At 31.5% G+C, this 26,692-nt stretch overlaps 1 protein-coding gene across 3 annotated transcripts in view; it reads right to left on the bottom strand.

Annotated features, from left to right (window-relative positions):
* LOC124534123 overlaps positions 1 to 26,692 on the bottom strand; it is a 183,625-nt gene that overhangs the window by 72,427 nt on the left and 84,506 nt on the right. For all 3 annotated transcript variants that reach the window (XM_047109815.1, XM_047109817.1, XM_047109816.1), the window contains exon 2: positions 915 to 1,025. In XM_047109815.1, coding sequence (XP_046965771.1) covers positions 915 to 990 — 76 coding nt within the window. In that variant the 5' untranslated portion in view covers positions 991 to 1,025. The remainder of the gene's footprint in view (positions 1 to 914; positions 1,026 to 26,692) is intronic.

Here is a 26,692-nt window from a genome sequence, read left to right as displayed (position 1 = left end):
TCCAGTTCTTTTAGTGTCCTGAATTCTCAGAATAGCAACATAGAAATTGATATTTTATAAAATTGTTCGCAATAAAATCATAGAATTCGTCCTACTTTTGTGTGTTTTTTAGTACGTTAACACAATAACATGTACTTGGAAATATATATGGTAATTTATTTTGTGTTGAAGGTGAATTAATTTTAGTTTTACTCCTCATTTGGAAGTATAATGGGAAGTCTGTCAAATGTTGTTATAACCCGGTTAAATCCAAAACTACCGGAATTATTTTTTTATTACTTATTATTAAATCAGATTAAACAAAAGAATGTGAATCATTTTGGTATAATAGTTTGTATGATAGTGCTTTTTAAATTCAATTAAAATATTTGATCATATTCGTCATCAAAAGGTTAAGTTGAATAAAAGATGAATATGGTTTTTCCTATTGTTTATTTGACGTAAAACTATTGAAATGCCTTGGGGACAAGACCGACTGATGTAAGCAACATCATGATTCTCTAGTATGCCACGCAGTCGCTATTCTTTTCTGCCATATGTATGCTTGGAATACAAATACTTCTTTGTTAGTGGTTGTAAAATTTCGTAACGCTACACAATAATTAGTCTCCTTTTCGAATATCAAATTTCTTATGTCATACAAAGATAAATCGTTATATGCTAGGCTAATATATCGTAAAAACTGGACATCGTTTTTTAAGATAGCTTCGCTCTGTGGGACTTCATTAGACTCACTTTTATTTACAACCTGATAGCTGGTAAATATTTGTGTTCAAACGACCACAGACCTCAACTGACAATACGTCATTCTTTAAGTGAGGCTTTTTATCGTATAACCGTGACATGACTGTTTGATAGATTGATTAGTTTTTCTTTAGTTTAGTTCTTAATTTGAATGAGCAGTAATTACAAACCAGCATCCACGAAGCGCAGAAGTAAGGATAGCGCAAGAGCGACGGCGGCGGGCAGCGCGAGCGGCGCTCGCCGCATGTCGCGCCCACGCGGCCGCTCATGCCATGCCGCTTCTAGGACAACAAAGATTAACATATATTATCATCATGATTTGCAGCTCAACCTCATCCATAATTGAATATATCTATGACCGTTGTTGTCAATAGTAATAATATTAAACTGAAAACATAGTATAGAAATGTAATCAAAAGCAAGGAACTTAGAATTTTAATGAATCCGTTGTTATATTTTTATATTTTAAATAAATAAGTAGTCCAATTACAGTAGCGGCCTAGATCATAAAATGTCAACACTATGATCCCATATTATTATTGGATGTATCAACTTCAAATAATATATTTGAAGATATCATTTTAATTACCTACAATTCTTAATAGTGTTCTTAACAGTTATCTGTACGACTAATTGAATCTTTAGCCTATTTACAGTATGAAGTGATCGTAGAGGTCTATGTTGTTTTAGTCTAGAACAAAATAATTTATCTTAATTAATCATGCATATAATATGTTTGCGTCCTGAGAGCTTTAGTTATATTACATCTTATTAAAATATAAATTTGAAAAAGATAAAAATATTCTATATAAATAAGTCTATGTAATCTTACATATACTTATCCTAAAACAAGTGAAGTTTGTTTGACCTTTGTCATAGTTTACCCTAAGTTTTCATAATGAGTAGTAAGTACCTTAAATTGAGACAAAACTATGACACGTGACCACAGACAACCTCTGGCACGTGCTTGTTTTAATTAATAAGAGGCTCAGAGATATAAGCCTCGGAAAGCTAATTTAATAGAGCTATTCTGTAGGAGTAAATTCCAAACTTTTATGGAAAGATATAAGAATGTAACGAGATATTGAAATAAAGTCATAAAAAATTACGATGCCTATTGTATGTTATACTAGCGGTTTCCCGCGGCTTTGCTGGCGTGAAAGTGGAGTATATTTACAGATACATTTACAGTATTACGATAATTCAAGACCTCTTTGTGTACAACATTGGTGTGTATCACCTCTTATGGTATACAACAACAGCCTGTAATTTCCCACTGCTGGGCTAAAGGCCTCCTCTCCCTTTGAGGAGAAGGTTTGGAACATTTTCCACCACGCTGTTCCAATTGGTGGAATACACATGTGGCAGAATTTGTATGAAATTTGACACATGCAGGTTTCCTCACGATGTTTTCCTTCACCGCTGAATACGAGATGAATTATAAAGACAAGTTAAGCACATGAAACAGCGGTGCTTGCCTGGGTTAGAACCCGCAATCATCGGTTAAGATGCACACGGTCTAACCACTGGGCCATCTCGACTTTCAACTTTTCTTATGGTATAATATACAGAAAGTCTTAGTCTAATGAGTTTTAATCTTTAGTCCAACAAGATGGACTAAATTTAGTAAGTTTGGTATCTCGATTCGAAACAAAACGATCCGACTTACACAATTTCATGACTCCGACTTTAACAGTTTAGCCTCGGCGATGATGAACTTACTAATTAGTCAGTGAGAATAGATTATTTTATGAGTATAGATGATGATGATACATTACAGTTTGCCCGTATAGATTATTGGGCGAATATTTATTTTCACTTACCACATCAAGACTGACTGACTAATTGTCAATGAATGGACAAAAGTTTTGGCAGTTTAATGTTCATACAAAGATCTTCCCCCCTTTTACTCGACTGAAATTTAATAAAGCAGTGCTTTATGTAAAGACTTTTTGTAAGTAAGCCTGTGGAATATAACGTCTCCTTTATATCTAACAAATAGTTTAACGAGATTATTATGAAAATATCCAGAATATAAACTTTTAATTATAACTGAAGACTGTTTGACTATGAACTATTATTTTAGGAGAAAATGCTGTTTTATATAAGATAGCCATCTAATAACTCCATATAATGAATATTATAATCTACGCCGTACATAAATTATAGTAATTGTTACAATGATTACTCAATGTAATGATTTTCTCCATAATTTATAAAATAAAATACATTACGTTTATTGTTAATCCAAAAAAATAACGGAAGGAAAATTAAGAAAGGCATTAATATAAGCGGCAAAGAAAAGGGTTCACTTATTTACTTGAATAGAAAATGAAATGAAAAATTAGGTTAGCAGCTTTAGCCGTAGTTAGTAACATTTCGCTGAAATATTCATCCACAATATCTCATTTACAACTGAATTTTATACTGGGATAATCGATTGATTTATAAAAATATACAAAATTGATAAAAACCCGTTGAGTTTCTTTCGCCGGTTCTTTTTAGGTCAGGTTGATTGAGGTCTTGGGTTCGATTCCCAACCGAGTCGATGAAGAAAAAGTTTTCTATGTTGTTTTGGGTCTGGATGTTAGTGGTAACGTCGTTACTTGTGATTTTCCATAACAAGTGCTTTAGCTACTTACATTGTCATATCAGGATCAGAGTAATGTATGTGATGTTGTCCAATATTTATTTATTTATATTTAAAGTATTTTGAGTTTGAGTTTGAAAGGCTTGCCTTTGAAAGCCAAAATTTTATTAAAAAGCACGAGTCATTATATTCTCAAACTATGACGTTAATATAAAACGTCACGCACATAGATAATTAAAGAGAATTTTAAGTCATCATTAGGACTATCAACTAAAATCTACAAAACAGCTCCACTGACATGAATAGAGCGATCCACGTCACACGCCTGATCTCTATTCAACGACACGCTTTATGTAGAGCGATGAATAAACATCAAACAAACGGTTTAATCGTGGCTGGGAATTTATAATTTTTATTCACTCCGTAAAAGAGTCGAAACAAATGACGTTTTTCGGATTTGTGAACATTAATTTATGTATAGCCCTGAATGTGAAATTATTATATGCTAAGTGGTAAATTGATGTGGTAAGCTAATCCTCAATTTTCAAGCTTATACGCTTTCAGCTTTCAAACTTTGACTGTATTATTAATATTTAAATATACGCATATATGAATTGTGATAATATATTTTATAGTGACTGAAGTTTAAATAATTTTACATCTGTGATTATAAGGCAAAGGCAAGGCTGAGGCTGTAAATAAAAATGAATAAAAAAAGTTAAGCTGCACCAAACTAATATTCCAAATCAGAGCAAAGACTTCATCTTATGTAAGGCTCAATGACCTTTGGCTTATAATGTTATCCACTAAGCCACTTCGCTACTTACACAATGAAAATGATAAATATATTGATTCTAGTTCTAGGTAAGTTTTATTGATAAATTAAATTAAATAATTATTCTGATTTTATTAAGCTTTTTCACATATTCTTTATATAGTTCTTTGTTCGAGAGTTGCCCCAAAAAAGCCATAAAGTTACACGTAGTGCCTTATAATACTTAAAGTAATACTTTCATGGTTACCTTCATTTCATTAAATTATTATGAGATGGCCCTTGTAACAAGAAGTGTATAATTCTTCGTAGTGGTCCTTTAATGTTTTTAAAAATATCTGATAATCGCATATCGTCAAAGACATTATACATAAACCCGTAATTGAATAAATAAATACGAACACAATCTTTAGCATAGTAAAGCATAAAATACTTTTTTAAGTAATAAAAGAAAAAAATGCACTGGCAACACGGAAAACTGACTACTGCTTTTATTTAGAAACAGTTGGTTATTTTGTTTCAAAATAGAACACATCCCGGGAACAGCGTTAATAATACAAAGAATAGCGTGTATTTTTTTGCTTAAAAATATTATTTAAGCACGAGAAGTAACGATGAACTTGTTATAAAAACTTTGTGACTTCGCCACTTCCTTGCTCGGGTAAAGTATTCCATTTAAAAACTCATAGGTTCTTATAAACAACAACTTTTTACATACATACAAGGTTTTATATATAACTAATTGTAGCCCGCGGCATTGCTCGCGTTTTACGGCGTCGGTTGTTATGTTGGCAAAAAAAGTAGCCTATGTCATGAGGACATAGGCTACTTATCAAATTCGGTTCAGGTTTTGTTTATAATTTCAATAATTGTTCTATGAATCCTAAGAGTATATGATTTTATTACGCGACTCAAACTATATATTATGTATTAATTAAATAATTCTTATTTTTCATAATTCTCGTAGATGGTATTCACATTTCAAATTAAAATTAGTGTAAATTTAATTTTAATTCAATCATGAGAAATTTACTTGTTGAATCTACTTGAACAAAGTATATTTGATTCACATCCGAAGAGATTTACCAAACTACTGAGTTATGTATTTCACCTGAGTCTGAAAACCAAACTTAATAATATAAAAAATGATTTGTTGATTTGTCTTGTGAACTTGCTTATGCTTGGTGTAATTCGTCGCTGAAGATTAGAGCGAATTTTAACAAAAAAGTCAAGGAATGTTGTAGGAAACTTTCATAATCACTGTAGTGAATTAACATGACAACAAAAAGTTAAACTATGTACAAAATAGAACCAATTTGTACCATTACGAGTTAAGATGGCCCAGTGGATAGAACGCGTGCATCTTAACCGACGATTGTGGGTTCAAACCTAGGCAAGCATTACTAAATATTCATGTGTTTAATTAGTGTTTGTAATTAATCTCGTGCCCGGCGGTGAAAGAAAAATTCGTGAAGAAACCTGCATGTGTCTAATTTCGTAAAAATTCTGCTACATGTGTATTGGAATAGCGTGGTGAAATTTGTTCCGAACCTTGTCCTCAAAAGAAGAAAAGGCCTTAGCCCAGCAGTGAGAAATCTATAGTTGTTGTTGCAGCATTGTGAAATGTTTAACAGTTTATTATTACTATCATTAGGATAATACGTACAATTTAAGATAATTTTAATTTTAACGTAAGTGAATCTACTGCAGATAAAAATTGTAAAATCTTATTCAATAGTGGAGTAAGGATGATTACAACTTGAGCACACCTTTGTTAAGTCAAACCTTTGTTCGTTTATTAGCATTTGAGAACGGTTGCTTTGTACAACGGGCTTCGGTTTGATATTATAAAGAAATTTAGATCTGTATTATCTGTAGAGCTTTGAACCGAGTTATCCAGTGTATCTGTAGATATAGTTATATCTATTGACAGATAATTGTTAAAATAGAAGTGTTTACACTTGCTTATTGATAGTCAAAAATCTACCATCGGTCCGGACTTTAACACCTCGGACCTGAGAAAAATCAGGGGGGGAGAAACTTTTTTTTAATTTCATTCATGCTACATGTACAACAAAAAACATTTTTTTGTTATTTGAAAAAACCTGGAGGTGATCATCTCATTCCCAAAGTCCTGTGTTGTAATATCCTTTAGTACGCAAACAATTTAATTATTATTTTGAATTTTATAATTGAATATTTTTAACGTTTTCTGGGATCCTGTTGTAAAAACGTACGTAAAAGTAGGATTTAAAACAAATCTGACACATTATGACTACATTTTAAACTCTTCGAACGCGTTCCATTTCAAATTAACAACAATTAAAAAAAATGACTATCATCTGAGCTGTCATTGGTCAATAGTAGTTGTATATAGTCATATTAATACTATTATTACTTAAAATTGTCCGTACAATTTTATTTTCTCCGCAAACAAAACAACGGAAATGTTTACACATGTACAATTATATTATCGTATTGAAATAAATTTCCTGACTGTATTTCGTTCAATGGAAAGAGACCAGATAGAGTTTGGTCCTCTGTCATTCTAGCCTACGTCATTTGAGGCATGGGAAACAAACACACAACACTCGCTTATCTCCGGAACGTATCTGAGAACGGTGATAACTATATATAACTTTAATAATAATAACTTTTATTGACTCATCTCCAACATAACACTATAAGTTCTATAAGCCTTATAAGATACTGAACCAACGAGAACATTTCGACATATTAATATATTCTTCCATACAACGTCAATCAGGAAGGTTCGGCGCTTTAAAAGAGGGTATCTACTAAGATGGATATATACCCTTATTCATCCGAAAATATTGCACTGCAACATTTAGTATTCGGGTTTAAGAACTTTATTTAAAGAATTTACATTCACTTAAAACAATAATACAATTATAAAAATTTTTTTGGGTACTTCGACAATTCGTACGGTACACTCGATGCATAGAAACATAGAACTGTTGCAACTGGAAGTGTTAACATACCTAAGTTAAGTTTTATATAATGTTAAAAAATATTTGATATGTAATATATTGTACAGTAATTTATTAACATACTTTCTGTAAATATCTATATTAGTTTGAGGTTCCTAAATATAATTTTGGACATATATTTTTATTTATTAAATAATTTAACTTAGAATGTTATGATTACTAGTAATGTAGGATTTAAGTATTTTTTTAAAATTAGCCATCGTTTTTGCGTCTTTTATATTTTTGGGTAGAGAGTTATACAATTTAGCACCTTCATACATAATGCACTTTTTACCGTATTCAGTACGCGGCTTAAATAAGCTAATGTCATTTGCTGATCGTAATGTCATTTTTTGCTCTTCGTGTTTTTTAGTAAATTTTATTTGAGTGTGTATTTCGCTGTTTAATATTTTTCGTATTAGTACGCAATTAAAATATATATATGATTGGTGGATGCTCATGATTTGGGTTTCCTTATAGATTTTTTGCGTTGGTGTTAAATAGTTATAATGAAATAACAGTTTTATTAATTTATTCTGAGTTATTTGTAGACTTTCTAAATTAGTTTTGGGCAGCTGTTCCCCATATTTGTATTAGATAGTCTATGTGAGGTTTGATAAGAGAATTGTAAATAATATAACGCACTTGTCGTGGTAAGCAACGCACAATGCCTCGCAAAAAACCCATCAGAGAAATAAGTTTACCTTTTATTTTATTTTGGTTTATTTTAGCTTGAAGGATGCGTCAACCAGTATTACTATAGCCCTCAGGGATATATCTTAGTTCCCAAGGTTCCAAGATTCCTTACAGTGCCAATAATCTCAACAGTTATTAACAGTTAGAATCAGATAGTTTTCCAGAGTTCCTTATTATTTTAAAACGCAACTATACAAGCATAAATAAATTTGTATAAATTCGGCATCAAAGTTAATCATATTATATGGCAATTTTCAATAATTTCATAGTGTCGATATATTAAATGTTTAAACAAGTTAATCATGATAATAAAATTACTACATCATATTATGAAATTAAGTCATCCCGCCACGTGTGCACGCGATAAACTCAAAAACTACGAAACGAATGTTTTATTTATTATTTTTCCAAGTGATTCAATGATAGTTTAGATGAAGAATTCATTAAAATTTTTTTGTAAAATGGCAAACATATAATTGTAAATAATATTGTTAGAAAAATCGACCAAGAGAGATGCCTATCTACGTATATATAACTCAAAGTTAGATAGTGATCTATCAACGCACAGCCCAAACCACTGGACGGATCGGGCTGAATCTTGGCACGCAGTTAGATGTTATGACCTATGCATCTGCTGAGAAAGGATTTTGATAAATTTCACCCCTAAGGAGATAAAATAGATTTTGTTTGACGACTGATTGAACTGAAATTAAAGATTGGAGCTACTATGATTCCTTATTTTATCCCCCAATATATATAAAATACTCTAAGACGCGCGCGAAGGTGAGGTCGACTACTAGCTATGATATAAATGTTTAACGTAGACCCTAATTATGTCCAACCGAAGCCGAGTCTGGTAACTAGTATGTATATAATACGCCATCAAAGATAATCATTTTACACGTAAATATGATCATTCACTGATTTCATTTGTTTTCGTAGTTTCGATACATTATCTGTTCAAACAAGTTGATAATTATAATAAAATGTTTTATAAAGCATTGAAAGAAATAAGTTTTATTCATAAAGGGAATGGTTAATATGCATGATTGTTTTACATACGTTATATTGTTTCTGTGTACGGAATATTTTTCTATGCTAAGTTATGATTTCTTTAAAGGTAATACTTGAAAAACACAATGTAATAATAATATAAGTAATTTTATTATTTATTTCGTTATAATATTAGCTTCTAATAACGCTACTCCCTTTTTTTTTTCATTTAGAAAGATACCTACTATTCCTTACATAATATGTTAGGTGACCAAGGGTTTGTTTACTCGATTTGAGGGACCTGAAGAAACATAATAGATGTTTCTCAACGATATCTCATATTTTAAGTTGTTAATTAATTTTATAATACTCATATGAAATAAGACTGCTTCGTTTGTCTAACGGCTATTTTACAAAGGCTAAAGATTACGAGGTCCCTCAAATCGAGTAAACAAACCCTTGGTCGCCTAACATATTATGTAAGGAATAGTAGGTATCTTACGCCAATAGGCTTTTCAAATTTTCCGGATTGTGGTTGTTTAGAAGGACTCTTATACCGTGACGACAAACGGCATGACGCTCTTCTATGCCGCTATAGACTCATTCCAAGATGATATCGTTTTCATATCGTAAATGAATTTATTTTTAAAAGGACTAAACTTTTCAAAAACCATCATTTGAATAAAAAAGATTATTCTTCACTTCTAGTCGATTACTCACCCACTGGTTAGAACGCGTATATCTTAAATGATGACTACAGTTTCAAACCCAAGTATACACTACAGAACTTTCATATGCTTAATTTGTGATTATAAATCATTTCGTGCTCGAAGAAAAACATCGCGAGTACACCTGCCTGTCTAATTTCAAAGAATTTCTGCCACATGTGAATCCACCAACCCTCATAGGAACAGCGTGGTGGTAGAACCTGTTGTTTCCTTCTATGGCTTGCCGAGGTCCTGATTCCAAAATTAAATAATTAAAACGACTAATAAAAATATTGTGTTCTGTAGTCATTTTTTTTCTGTAATAATCAGAAACTTCCAAGTTGACCTTGTGGCTAAGCTCTCTGGTCGTGTCGATTAGCCATAAAAAGGAATAGAGTGCACTCAGTGTTTATGCACTCACCTGCACTATATTTACTACAAAGTTGCCAAATCTCCCTTGAGAACCAACCATGCATATTGACATTAACACCTCAACTATCATTACATCGTATAAAACAAACTCGCTTACAAATTTACAGATATACTGTCTCTATGTATGCTTAGATGTTTAAAATGACACAACGAAATTTGAAGGGTTCTTTTTAATAGATACATTGATTCAAGAGGAAGTTTTATATGTATTGTATAATACCATATGATGTCATTGTATAACACTATATTGTGCATGTATATGCACAATATAGTGTTATATTCATCCATTCTCCACTATATTGTGCATGTATATGCACAATATAGTGGAGAATGGCTGAATAATAGTGAACACTGTAAAACATTCGGTAGTATGTTTAGTATCAACATTGCGACCGTGCGAAGCCGCTGTAGGTGTAAAGGCAAAGTCGACTAGTTTTATTTATAACGAAAAAGAAATAAATATTAATTTATCAATTTCAATTTAAGTATTTTGTTTTATATCGAAAAATGATTCGAAGTTCGAGGTCAATTTCGCAGACTGGATTATCTCGGGTTCAGTCGACTTCGACGCGGTCTCGCTTATTTCGTTACTTAAATCGTTCATGTGAACTAAACTTCCACGAGTATATTGAATTTTTATCGTACTTTCGTATTGGTTATTTGATTAGCTATCGTCATGAATAGCCTTAAAAAATCTTGAATAGAGCTGAGATGGCTCAGTGGTTAGAACGCGTGCATCTTAACCGATGATTGCAGGTTCAAACCCAGGCAAACACCACTATATATATACATATGTGCTTAATTTGTGTTTATAATTCATCTCGAGCGCGGTAATGAAGGAAAACATCGTGAGGAAACCTGCATGAGTCTAATTTCATCGAAATTCAGCCACATGTGCATTCCACCAACCCTCATTGGATTGATTGACACCCTCTCCTTAATGGAAGAGGAGGCCTTATCCCAGCAGTGGGAAATTTACGAACTGTCACTTTACTTTTTTTTAATCTTTAATTATATTAGTCATTATATATTGAGGAAACATTCATTATCTCGTGAAATTATGTATAATGAAAGGTAGAAATAAAGTTCGTGTTGATCGATCTGAGACAAACACAACCACAATGAGAAGTTATTCTACTACCAAATTGCATTTTAATTGAGCCAGTATTATCACAGTCACGAGATAATGATATGTATATATCTATAATTACTAAAGATGCATTAATATCGATATATGATACAATGCATTTTGGTAACCTCCTTAAGTGATTCGGTGTCCGGGTATTATTTTTTAAAGAAAAACTGTTAACAAACGATATGTACAATGTGCTATAAGTTCTATTTACTAGGCTGTACTAAACTCAGCCAGTAGTTTCTTCAGTAGCCAGTGGTAGCGTCACTTAATTGTAAAATGACGATTCAAAAGTGCTTGTAAAAGCCTATTTGAATAAATTTTATTTTGAATGATTTTTTTCAGTCACAGGATAAAAAAAAATGTAAAGTATTTAATATAGCAACAATACTCTAGGGTTTTCATATTAACAGTCTCTTAATGTCCGATAGCTGGGCTAAGGCAGAATTGCAAGGAAATTAGACAAATGCATGTTTTCTAACGATATTTTCCTTCGCCATTGAGCAAGATGAATTACAAAACACAAATTAAGAACATTTGTTGAGTGCCGTATATCGTAGGTTAAAATACACACGTTTTAATCACTGGACCACCATTAGTTTTTTTTTATTTCTTATTTATTTATTGGTTTATTTTTATCATAAAATCTTCCAAGAGCTAACTTCGATGTTTTACATTCACAATTCTAGGTAACTCTTGTTGGGGCAATACTTTTTATTATGACAAGGTTGTAATACAAATTTATTAAATAAAAAAAAAAACGTTTGATATAGCTAGTTATCTACTATAATATTATAAATGTGAAAGTAACTATGTATGTCTGTATCTTTGTCGCTCTTTAACTGCCAAACCGATGAATCGAATTTGACAAAATTTGGTAAGAAGCTAACTTGAACTCCCAGGTAGGTAAGAGGCTACCTTTTTTGCCTGACACATGAGAACCCCCTAAAACGTGAGCAAAGCCGGGAGCAACAACTAATAATAAATACCGCGATGATAAACAGTAACATGTGAAAGTAGTCGTAATACGCATGTAAATCAACTCAACATTCTAAAGTATTAAACACACTAAGACGGCATTAAGAAGCACTTCTAGTACGAAATCGGATTTGTAAAATCTATTTTTTACACAATAATAATTACTTGTCGGTTGTTGTTATTGATTGCGCATTGTGTTGTGTTGATTTTTGTTTACTTTTCCCTTTCATTACTTGACTAACGTTTTAATATCTTTTAGCAGTCTGTAATTTTCCCAATTCTAGGCTAAGGGCCCTCTCTCCCTTTGAGAAGGTTAAGAGCATATTTCATTACGCTGCCCTATTGCGGATTGGTTGATTCACATGTGGCAGAATAAACACATGGAGTATTCCTTGGGCCATTTCGATTCTATCGTTTGCTTAATTTAGTGGCGAGCAATTCACTTTTATTATTGAGATGTGATTGTGATAGTAAAAAATCAGTGGTGCTTGGTTAAGTTTGAACCCGCAATCATCGGTTAAGATGCACGCGTTCTAACCACTGGACCATCTTGGCTCTGTTTGGCTTATAATGCCACATTATTCTTTCAGCACAATGATTAGCTTGCCAAGGAATCTCTTTGTTTGCACACAGCCCATTTATCTTACCGTTAATACGCCCCACCGCATGCCGTATTCTTTTATTCTTATTTAGTAAAGCTATGTCTCTCAAAATTACCTGCTAATTTTATAAACTGCCATATTGCTTGACATTTAGACTTAAATCCAATGAAGTCATACAGTATAATACTACTGAATTTAAAGATAACCAAACCCAAACGATTTCTTGAATCTGTCCGTACAAAATACTGGGCTGTATAATATATCGTTTTAAATCGTTTCTAATGATTCAAATTATTATCATTCTTAGAAGTATGTAATTTTTGGAGGTTGTTATTTTTTATTTATACGAATATGTTAAGTTTAAACACATTTACAAATTATACAAGATTATTTTTTGTTTTTGTATTTTATGGGATGAGTTTAATTATTATAGGACGGGAAAATAGATCACTTGGTGGAAAGTCTTCTCCATCGCCTTAGAAAGCGAAGTCGTAAGAAATATTAAGCATTTCTTAAAATATCGACACACCACTTCGTAACTAAGATCTTCCGATGAGATGACAATGTCGCATATATCTGTACTTACTCTTCAAACAGGAGCAAAATTATACTGAGTATTGCTGTTTGACGGTAGAATATTAGATAAGTGGTGCCACCCACTAAAAAATCTTTCTTGATTTATAAAACTCTCATACAGAATTATCTCAAATAGTTTTCTGACTCAGTTAATTTAATTATTTTATACATTCTGATCACGTAGAAAATGCATACCATGTAAGGAAATCTCCTTTTTAACTTATTCGTGTTACATTTATAATGGCAATGTTTCCCTCATAGCGTGTCCGAGTATTTGAATTTATTGTGAACTCTGGAATATGTTTAGTTAGACTTAGCCTTTTTTGCTTCATTTGCACAATAATAGTAAACAATATAAAAGTGAATACGCTCGTCATCTTTAAGGTTTTAATTGAACATCAAAGGAATTAAATTAGGCATTACACTAGACTCGTTTTGACTAACGCCGCTAGTATTTACTTTGTTTTGGGGGATTTCATAATTATATATGTGTATGTTAGTTTTTTTTTGCTTGATAATGATAAGTTACCAAATCACGAGCCCATACATATCGATGCCTAATCAAATTGTAATCATTCATTACATCACCAATGCGCCACCAATTTTGGTAGTATGTTAGTTTCCTTGTGACTGTAGTTACACTGGTTCCATCACAATTCAAATTGGAATACAGCAGCACTAAATATTTGCTGCTTAACAGTAGAAAATATATTGAGTAGGAGCTACAGCTCCTACTCAGTAGAACTAAAGCCTAAAACAAGTGATGATTGTTATATATAACATATAAACATAAATATAATACAGTGTAGGTCGTACTGTAAAACCGCCATGTTTATTAATACTGTACCACTTTCCTATATAATATAATTAGAATATGTCTACCTGCCTGTTTAATTATAACTATGACAAAAGTTCAACATCATTTGCATTAGAAATACTAGCGAATTTATGATAAATAAAACACGTAACACACTTTTATTTTATGAGTAAAACTATTTAATATTAAAAAAAATGTTAATTTACAAATTTACGTAACAAGAAAAAAGAACTCTACTGCGCTGTTTTTAATGTCAAATATGCAATTGCCTACCTCTTAAACCAGAACACGCTGTATCGATAAATTTTGTGCATAACTGATTCCAAGATATTTCGTTTACGCGCAGAATGTGTTTGATGTGCTTGTATGTGTGTGCACTATAGCCTAAAATACGATGCTTTATAATAGAAACTCCTATCAAAGAGCTTACAAGAGCTGACCTATCGCACATAAATTATGATCAGAGTAAATATTACATAGGTAACACGATGTACTTAATTTTTATGTATATAAAATTAACTTATGTATAATTGTCTGATTTTGACACTGTTTGTTCGATTGCTATGATTTATGTTTTCGTTATTATATATTATATATTTCGTCACTAAGACTGGAACGATTCATTTTCTATAATGTTCTTCTGTGTGTCATGTAAATTTAAGTCATAATTATATTTAACAATTTTTTATATGTTTCATATTTTTATTCCTTAAAATCCATGTAAGAAAATGCCTGATAGTTTTACACAAACATACACGAAATATATATTTCAATTAAAACACTATAATATAATAATTTATATTAAGATCTGAAAAATTATTTTAATGAGTTAAATGTAACTGTATACAAATAGTTGTTCCACCGCCAAATAACCTATACCATAAAAAATATATGTTTTAGATATAATGATTAAATGAGTCTGTTAATTTTGATAGGATTATATCGATACAATTACAAATTTTAAAATTAAACGGGGTAAAAAATCCTTCACCAAAGCATGTATTCTGCAAAAAATACTCTTTCAGCAAACACGAATATTTATCGGGGATCGAGGCCGGTAGCGCTAACGCAAAGTTAGTAGTAATGCCCACTGCGTCAAACAGTAAAATGTTAGCCGTGAATGTTGTTTTTTTTTTAATTTCAGCTTTCGCTTGCATTCACAAAGGGATATTATTAAATGTTGTGAAACAACGAACTCGTTTTTTAATAAACTCGTAAATTGACTGTCGTTTATTTTACACGTTCAGTAATTACTAACGAAATGAAATGTATTTAGTGGAATACTTCGTTTTTATTATATACATTTTATTAAAAGGCTATAGAGTCGGTTTTACTTTAAAAAAATTGTTACGTATATAAAATTAAAATAACGTAACAGCCGTAAAATAAATAGTTAATTATCGTATAAAAAATTAACTTACAAACAAAATTGTATGCCTCAAGGCTTTATTTTGCAGTAACGGTGAACAAAAGAGAAATTTAAATTATGCTTTTTGCAATTTAAATAAAAAAATATAATAGACCAAGTTCGCCCTCAGAGCAAATTGCATTTTGCACTATGACTTTAAATTTAGAGTAAATTTTTTTTCTTTTTTATAGGTTGGCGGGCGAGCATATGGGCCACCTGATGGTAGGTGGTCACCATCACCCATAGACAATGACGCTGTAAGAAATATTGAAAATTCCTTACATCGTCAATGTGCCACTAACCATCGGAACTAAGATGTTATGTCCATGTAGTTACACTGGCCACTCACCCTTCAAACCAGAACACAACAATACTGAGTACTATTATTTAGCGGTAGAATAACTGATGAGTGGGTGGTACAGACGGGCTTGCACAAAGCCCTACCACTAAGTAAATACAATTTGAACAAAAAAAGTACTAATCTTTTTTAACAATAATGAAACTTTCGTGGAAACCATAGCATGTCCGATTACAGACAGCAACTAGAAAACATTTCCATTTACTGTTCCGTTATAAATGAGGTTCTGTCTTTAATAATAACAAATGCAATTCCAAGAACAGTCGTGTTATTCTATAGAAATAAATTGAAAACTAACAACAACCTTTAACGGCTTTATAATCATGTTACGCTTTTACAACAGGCTTCTAGAAAACCTTAGAAAATATTCAATTGTAAAAATCTAGTTATAAAACTACCTACAGCATATCAGTACAGCACTACCTGTAATATGGATTTGTATTAAGTTGTTCGTGTTGATGGACTAACTAATATAATTCGGCAATATTCGATGGATAAGTGAGTTAATGTAACTGCATGTATTTTCATAACATCTTAAATCGAACGGTTAGTATATTTTTGACAATCGGTACAAGTAAAACAATGCTGTATTCAATAGAGATATTGAGTTTGATATTATGAACATGCATTTTTCTACCACAAAAAACTAAATCAAATACTGTTTATTATTCAAGTTTGACATATCACCGAGCAAAGAAATTACATATGGTACAACACAATTTAGATGTAGCATCGGCAAATTTCGTACAACCGATTACATCCGAATTAACCTACGCTATCCCAAACTATCAATATATTATGTATATTTCTTATGTGAATATGATCTTTACACCAACTTAATGACTTTTAATATCATATGACCTAATAAATTCGTCAATTTAACACGTCGATTTAAATACCCTTGCTAGATGCGGGAATCTAAAGCGACGAATAGCGTCGAATGGCGCGATAGGGAGCTATTTCTATTGGTTGTATAGATCGACAGTAATCGGTTTTATAGAATTTGCCGATGCTACGACATCTAAGTTGTGTTGTACTATACTAAAATAATTTAAAGTAAACATTAGTTTATGTATTCAACGTAGTAGGTCAATTAAATAGTATCTTGTACGGCTTGCATGATGCAACAAAATTTTAAACAAGTTCTGTTCAACCAAATGCGCTGAAATTTTGCACATGTCTTGGTGCCGGTGACAATATAATACAGTTCAAAATACCGCCAAACTAAAGTTTTAATTCGAATCTTCGCTTATTATAATTTCATTCTTCTGTTCACGTTACATTAGTATTTTATTTTAATTATAATCTTACAAAAACTAGATGTCACATTTGCGGGACAAAACTTGTTTATTTAACGTGACTTTCAAACATATTGCTTTTATACTACGCGGTTCCGTAACATTCATCAACTAAATTAACGGCTGCGTTTAGTTATTCAGAGAATGTACTTAATTTATTGCACAAGCGAAGTCGTCTGTGCTAATAATAGAATAATTACTGAAGTTACATTCAAATTAAGGCACGTTTGCATAAAATATGTATCTTTTTGTCCCCCCGAGAACTGAAAATTAATTTTTATTATTCATGAACGTGTAGCTTAAGAAAAAGTGGTCAGTGTAGGGCTTGTGTAATATGTAAAGTACATAAATTAATTTAAAATTCTATTTGAACAAAGATTAGAACAAAGATACGTATTATATCACAATTATAATAATTTAAATGTTTGTAATATACCGTCGTGAATTTTTTATACCTCAGTGTCACTTATTTTTTTTATCAAGGTATTTTAATTAATAAAAAAGATGCTTTTTTACTAAACAGCAATGTCGATTGAATGAAAAATGAAAAATAACGTTGAAAAATTTGCGGACTTAGCTTGTTAGTGATTTTCATTCCGCATCTACAGATGTGTTGATACAAAAACGTATTATTTGTGATGAGAGTGAAAAAAAATCCTGAACTGAAGATTCCATGGTACGTATTGTATCTCTTAATGAAACTGATTCACGAAACGTTCATTAATTACAAATTCAGTGATAGAATAATTAGAGAGTGGGTAGTTTACGGTGAATACGTTTGAATCCGCCTTAATTGATTCCTCTTATTAATTTTATCACAATATACAAAGGGCCTAACTCATTTTTGTATCGTAATCTATTTACCAAGGTTGTTAATTTTAAAATGAATCGTTTTGAGTCATAGGTCAGTTTCTACAGTCATTTGTAAGCCTATCTTGATAGATACGTCTCATATCCTATGTGAAATGACGAAAGCGTAATTACTTAGAGATGTAAAAGTAAAATCGATCCTAACCTGAGTTGGAATAAGATAAGCGATACGCTTAAAAGGAGGGGTAAATAGTATAACTAATTTAGATTAAATTCAATATATATCTACGTTACTTCTGATTTCCATAACACAAGTGCTTCAGCTACTTACATTGGGATCAGAGTAATGTAGGTATGTGATGTTGTCTCATTTTTATTTATTTATCTACCTCATTTCTAATAATAGTGGCCCATGAATGTGCAAATGTCTATGTACGGTGATAGCCACTTAACATCGTCTGCTCCATTTGCCTATCCCATTTCGAATGTCTTTCTGTCTGTTGATTTATCACGGCCACACATTCGAACTCGAATTTAATAAAATTCGGTATACAGCAAGCTTGAGCTTCAAGTTAAGACATCGTTACAAGAGAATTTTTGAGTGAGTAAGTAAGTGAGGTTCTTCTCGGTGGTAACTACAGTCCGAACCATTAGTAGCTTCACTTAATATAGTTTGTAAAATAATGATTAAATAGTGCTTAAAAAGCATACTTGAATAAAATGTACTTTGATTTTTATTGATTTTGATAAGTTGCTTTTTTGTGCCTAAGGTCTGACGAGTAAACGCTAAAACTCGAGCGAAGTCATGAACGGAAATGAATACGCAATAAAGTAAAACCCTTAACCAGCCTGTATACAGGAATTCAAAAGGCAAAAAAGGAAACAAACGTTATCCCTTAAATAAAACGGATTTCTAAAAGTTCTTCTCACAAAAGAACATATTTCGAATATCCCAATACGAAGATTGAACGGGCCGTAATTCGGCCCATAATAATCATTGGATCCAAATTGGTTCTCTAAGAACTCTAGGTAGCGTTATATGTAAAGGTCAATGGGAAGGCGAATGAGGTAATATAAAAGCCTTAAAGGAACATATGCGTAGTGTTTAAACCTTATCGATTATCGATTTGAATTCTAACAGACTTTATTTTTAACAAACAACAATAGCTAAATGTCTTACTATTAGATTGGGGAAACATACAACCCATATAGAACAGCGTGTTCGATCTTGCTGGTACAATGCAGGTTGTTGTAAGGTTTCGTCACGATGGTTTACTTTGCCTCCGAACAAATGATTCATTAACAAAAGTAAATCACATGCGCAATTGTACATCCGTGTGAAACAAATAGGGCATCTTAGCTAAAAAAAAAATGTTTATGATTAAGAAACTGCACCCTAAACCTAACAACAACCTAAATCATAATAATAATATTATTTTCTAAAATATAATAAATGATGCATGATTTTTGACAGGATTCAAACATTAATTTAATATAATTATAACACGTGTAAGATTGATTAATATACTGAACCACTTAATGTTAAATTGACTGTGAAAGCCTCCTTTAATAAAGAAGAATAAGTAGCTTTTTTTTAAATTAAATATATTTTTTCTCTTCACGTTAAATTGGAAACTAGTTATTAAATCTTAAAGTTAATATATTTTATATTGAATTTTGTTGATTAAAGCCGCACCCAAGACTAACAGATTTCTGTGTTGCTCAATTTGCATCTTTAGAATTTCCATTATACTTGAGCACCGGCAATGGTTTCCAGATCTCGTTATTTTCAACAACGGTCTCACTTTTCGGGTTTCGCTGTAAGTATAAACTCATTACTTGATGAAAATTTTAAAAAAATATTTTTAATAGAATATATTTTATTAATCTGACGTTTTAAAGTTTATTTGCGTTCATATGTACAAATATTATAAAGTGTCTGTCTGTCTGTTGCTGTTTCACGACCAGACCAATGAATCAAATTTTTATAGACATTTTTATATGTCGCGACCTTGAACCACATATTATTGTCCTTTTTTTTCGTAATACAAAACTAATTTCTACACTACACTCAAGCAAAGTTAGATGCGAGTACAAGTATAAGTTTGTTTTTATGGAATAGGTTGGCGGACGAGTATATGGGCCACCTGATGATAAGTGGTCACCATCACCCATAGACAATAACGCTGTGAGAAATAGTAACTATTCCTTACATCGTCAATGCATCACTAACCTTGGGAACTAAGATGCTACGTCCCTTGTGCCTGTAGTTACACTGGCTCACTCACCTTTCAAATTGGAACACAACAATACTGCGTACTGTTGTTTAGCGGTAGAATATCGAGTATTTCATAAATACAGATATATTATAAGAATACTAGTAATTATCAATATCAAATATTCCACTGATAATATACTATGATCAATGTTGTTTTCCAACGATTTATTTTAGAACCATAAAGTTTTCAATGTTACCATCATTATCATCATTACATAGTACATATAAAACAAAGTCGCTTACCGCAGCCTATACCTATGTATGCTTAGATTTTGGTGCAGTTTAATAGATAGAGTGATTCGGGAGGAAGGTTTTTGTATATAATACATGGACGATATAGTAAAGAAACCATACTATCATATATTATAAGTATTGCACGGATGTGAAGCCGGTGGGTCGCTAGCTAATAACATGAAGAAAAATTTTAACAAAATAAAAAGCCGACTTCAAACAAAACACTATTTGAATACAAATAATTTGGTAGTTATAGTTGTTAATATATTTGGAGCCGGTGTCAGCCACGGGCACGCGCCTCCACAATAAAAAAAAAGAAGCGATACAAGCCCCTTGATTGTCCCAGTATATTATTGTATAAAAGGTAATTTGTAAAAAACATATTTCTTAAAGTATTCTCGTATTGTTTTTGATAGATATACTGTAAGGTTTTCTTGGCTGACACCGACTCCAAATATAGCAATAATTATAAATAAAAGTATAATTACTTAACTAATGCATCATACTTATAAAATGGATGTATCAGAGATATATGTATAATATTAGTGTGAATATTTTTCTTTATGTAAATATTCCTCATATATAAAATGGGAATATAAAATGTGTTCTGAAAGTCCGTTTACTGTAAGTTCAAACGCCGAAACATTTGCCTTGAACTTAGTAATTTCACATGGTAAACCGATGTATATATTATGAATGAAGGTCGTCGATACATTGAATACGATTGAATTGAATAACAAATGGAGTTTGGTATATTGTATTAAATCCAGACGTTTTTTTTGGTTCAGGTACTCAATATAAAATATACTCACACATATATACTTTATTTATAAGTATTTTAAACTTCATATCAATATTTTGAAATGAAACAAATATTTGTAACCTGCAAATAGAGGAAATGTAACTACAAAATTAATTTTCCGTATTGCCTACGGTCATCGCGTTAATTTTATTTATATTAAAAAATATATACTAATGTTTTCTCGTAGGTGCCCTCACTGCAGAATTCTTAATACTATTTTTTTTATGGTCTTGAAAACTAGTCAACATGCCTCCGAAATGGCCTAGTGGTTAGAACCGATGCATCTTAAACGATGATTTCGGGTTCAAACCCAAAGCAAGCACCACTGAATATTCATGTGCTAAATTTGTGTTTAAAATTCATCTGGTTCTCGGCGGTGAATGGTTGAAAGGTGTCTAATTTCATAGAAATTCTGCCACAAATGTATTCCACCAAGCCACATTGGAACAGCGTGGTGGAATATGTTCCTTTAAATCTTAAGGCCTTAGGCCTTAGCCCAGCAGTGGGAAATTTACAGGTTATTGTTATTGTTGTTGTTGCAACATGCCTCAAATTTCAAAGACATTTTGCCTAATGTGTACCACTCAATATATTCGTACAAATAACTAAAATTGCAAAGTAAACCACTGTTATATAAATTTTTAATAAATGTGTATGACATGTTTCCATGATGTCAGTCTGGCACACTGACAGTGAACCTGCTGTTGACAATAATGACTGTGGGCTGTTTTTGTTTGACATTTTAGTAAATTCTTTCCACAACAAGGCGTGTATTTATATAACAATATATCAGTTCTTCAATCATTAGTTGCCGAAAAATTAATAAAAAAATTGGAAATGAAAACAGTCTGCTTGGAAAAAATATAGTACCTTTTTAACCTGTAAACAGGTTTTATTTAAAATTATTAACACAACACATATAAACATTCCCCTTGAATCAATCTATCTATTGAAAAAACCGCGTCAAAATCCATAATCATACATAAGGGACATAAGCATATATAAGGATACACAGGGACAGATATAAGTAAGCGACTTTGTTTTATACTATGTAATGATAAAGAAAGAAATAATCACAAGTTAATTATTTGTAGCATTGATATTTAATTATCAACAGAGCTATCGGTTTGTTTTCAACTTAATTACACAATAGTCAAATTACGAAACCACAAATTCAACAGCGCCAGTCAAACTCAACAATTTGTTCACGGTGTTCAGTTTTTCAATTTAATTGTTTGTCGGAGTTTGTTGTTCGTGTTCGAATTGTACGGTGAGAAAATACGACTAATTTGTTTCGTCTAAATGTATAGAAAGACTTTTATAGTCTTTTTTTTTCTATTTTGGTAACTTATATGGACTAGTTATACTAATTACAATATAGGTTATTAAAATTGTTAAAAAATTCCATAAAAGTAATTTAAATTTAATTTTAGGGTTTTCAAAATCAAACAGGTTTCTTTGTTTTGCCTGACGTTTCAACAACACTTCATATACCCATTATGTTAAAAACATGTCTACATTAAAAAAATACCAAGGATTTTAATTAATTAAACATAAGACTATATTTTACGGATAAATGATTGTGTTGTGATATTTTTAGTTATTTAATTGAATATAATACAATATTTCGTTCAATATTAGATAACAAAATATATAAGATAATGTCTCCAACTTGTATTTGCATCAGCCCATATATCAACAAATCATAAAGGATTTAAAACTTTAAGATGGACGAAACAGGTGTTTATAATCCTATAAAAATCCAATACTAGTGAAACTATAATATAAATTGTAATATTAAAAGAAAGAGTTTGCATGAGAATGCGTTAGTCACGAAATATAAGACCTATTTTAAAAATATTGTTTCATTAAAGAACTAGTAAATTGAAGATCGTTATAAGGTATTTAATATATCACGCCAACACCCTAAAGAACGGAGCAGTTTACATAAACATCACCTTGACAAAGTCTATATAACTTAATGTAATAAATACAAATAACGTTAATGATATGAAATAAGCACGTCTGATTAAATAAATGTTTTGCGCGTGATAGCGCATGCCACTCAACTGACAATCCAAAACTTCGGAAAGCACGTAAAGCGTTTGCGTGAACAATCTCCTACCATGCACCATCAAATGACGTATATCAGTATGCGCGCGCATACTTTTGCACACTCCGTTGAGTACTGTCATCGTTACCGCAAAGCAGCTTGACATACGAATACTAGACGATATTTTTATTGCTCCTTAATACACCTTTTTATATACGATAGCTACTGTAGTACAGTATAACGAATAATTTGTTATCGCTGTAAGGCACTAAGCCTTACAGCGATAATTAGTACTGATAATATTAAGTGTGCCTTACGTAACGTAAGCAAGTTCTAAGTTAATGCTTTCTGATCAACCCCCGAAGGAAAAACATGAGATTTTAGTTTAGGACTAAAATCAATAAAATAATCCGGTGAAGTTGTGCATATACTTACAATCAGTTATACTGTTATATACTAGATTAGTTTTTATATATAAAATTTTTTATTATTTAGCCCTGGGTTTCAACTCGCATTTATCAGTGAAGATGAATGCGGGTTTATACCCAAGCAAGAACCACTGAATTTTGATGTGCTAATTTGTGTTTAATGCGTCTCAAGCTCCGCGGTGAAGGAAATAATCGTGAAGAAAACCGCATGTGTCTATTTTCAACGAAATTCTGCCCCTTGTTGTTGCCCACCAACCCGCATTGGAGCAGCGTGTTGGGAAATGCTCCTAACCATCTCCTCAAAGAGAAAGGAGGCCCTTGCCCAGTAATGGAAAATTTACAGGCTGATATTATTATTATTATTTGAAAAATTTTAATTTAGAAGAAAATTCACGTGAGTAGTGCACTGACAAAATACGATTTGCTAGAAAAAGTATTGAAACTTTGGAAATATGAATATTAATACAGTAAAAACTAAAATTTCCAACACACTATTGTTTTACTCTTAACAAAAGTTTTACAAACTGCGAGAAGGAACAAAAATAAAAATATAATATTCAACGTAAAAAGTAATCTATATAAAGAGCGCGTATGTGTAATATTATAAGCGCAAATAAGTTCGCGTGGAGATTGTACATAAACCACCTCCTGGGAACTCTTTCGTTCTTCGAGATAATAAATCCTATCAACAAGAATATAATTTACCACCAAAACTTTCCCATAGATCTTTGTCAATACACCTTTTATACAGAACTAAATTTATTGTTTAAACAGTGCCTACTCCTATTATTTCACTTCGACAACGATAAAATATATGCTACAAAAACGCTTTATTTTTGCTTTCATGATTAAATGCTAAACCGATCATTGTATAATTTTACCTACATATCTACATAGGGTACCTAACACCTTTTTCTCCCTCTCTGAAACATGATCTTAGCCGTTGGCCCAAACCAGTATTAAATAAATCTATCAAAATATATTTTACATTGTACTAACTGTTTCACTTTGATGGGCATTAAATGAAATTGAAATCTAAAAAAATGTTTGAAATATGAATTTAATTAAAAAATAGCCATAGCCTATTACCACCTACAGATTCCACGTCAATTCATACCTACCCTGACATTTATTCGTTTTCATATAATCGACGTGACGCAAAAGGTATTTAAATAATTATGCGGTGTTTGTAATGTTATTCCAATTATTTTATATTTAAAGCTAAACATAGGGTAACTTTAATTAGCTTAATGTATTTTACACAACTGGCTATGTAGTCATTAACCTTTCGTTTCGTGATAATCAATAATAACCTGCTAAAATGGCAAAGTCTTATTACCGGTTAGGTGTTTTATTTCTAAATTTAAAAAGCCTTTTTAACTATTATGATATCGAAATCAAAATATTATACTTCATTATATACCTAAATATAATTCTATCGGCTGTTACAAGCACTTTTGATAATATTTTTACTATATGAATTTTGAGCGCGTGGAACGGTAGCAAGTTTTTTTTTTTATTAACTAGCTGAACATGCGGCTTCGCCTGTGCGAAATTTATTAAACACAATCTTCGAAACCTTAACTCCCTTTGTGGTGGAGTTATTAAAATCCGTTCTCAGCGGATGTCTACGCCACATAATTGTACCTGCTAAATTTCAAGTCTGTAGTTTGATGTTTCTGAAATTTCGTGATGTTTCATTGATTTATTAGGTACAAGATTATATCTAAATATTTTTCACCAAATTTAATTCACCAATATAATGGAATAATTCAAATATTTTTTACTATCTATATAGTATTTAATAATACATCATCATCATCCTCCTGCCCTTATCCCAATTTCATTTGGGGTCGGCACAGCATGTTTCCTCCTTCCATACTTCTCTGTCAGACGTCACCTAACAAGTAACATTATTTTTAACCATATCGTCTTCCACGCTTAATGATACATACTTATCAATATAAATATAAAAGATAATTAGCGTCGGTAACTAATACGTAAATATTCCATAGCTGGACTAGGCCTCTTCTGTTGTTACTTATTTAGTTCTCTCTCAATGTTTGCCTTCCACTTACTGAATAATACAGCACTTAATGCATAATAAACACAAATTAAGGACGTGAAAATCGTTTACTATTTTCTCTGGCTTCTATTCACATCTGCTAGTTTGCTAAGCCATCTTAATCTTAAATAAAAACAACTAATCATTGTAAACTATGATCATAATGATTGTAACTATAATTTCCAATACATCATACATAATTTATTTAATCTAAAACACATATCAGTATAAGGTGAACATTAAACATTTTATTAAATACACTAGCTGTTGCTTGCACAGCCGTGCTCGCTTGGAAATTATATAAATAACTTAACAAACTAATTTCAAATATTACGTCAATTTAAGATCCTTTTTAAAGTACATTTGTGGTTCATCTTTCGTGGGCTGGATCCACCAGACTGCTTGTAAAGTTAATTCTCGACCAGGCTATTAAGATCTCTCCAATGAAACAACACCAATTGCCGAAGAAATGATGAATCAATTTTCAAAACATTTATCATTTACATATGAAGATTTTATTACCAGCTTCAGAGATACATGAATATAAATTATACTAGAAGTTGAAATGGCTAGCTAAAATGATGAGTCCAGCACTCCAGATATTCATAGCCGATAGCGTTATCGGGAAAGCTAGTTTGCCGCTAAATCCCAACCTACATTACTTGAAATATGAAATATACTTGTTGAATACTTACATTGAGTATATATAAATTAAATGTCACAGCGAGAGTTCCGTATCATTTCAGTATCTACGAACTTCCGAATAATACTTGCAACGTTTGAAATCAATAGGATGGTATTTATAAATGGGCTTAAATCACTTCCCTCTATTTAGATAGACTGACTTTATTGATATAAAGCTAATATTATAAGTCGAGTATAATACGTCAAAATGATGAAGATCGATGACGTCATTTTGTTATACCAAA

Source organism: Vanessa cardui, chromosome 12 (assembly GCF_905220365.1).
Source record: "Vanessa cardui chromosome 12, ilVanCard2.1, whole genome shotgun sequence".
Classification (NCBI taxonomy): domain Eukaryota; kingdom Metazoa; phylum Arthropoda; class Insecta; order Lepidoptera; family Nymphalidae; genus Vanessa; species Vanessa cardui.
Note: the sequence above shows the minus strand (reverse complement) of the source record. Positions and strands in the feature narration are given on the sequence as shown.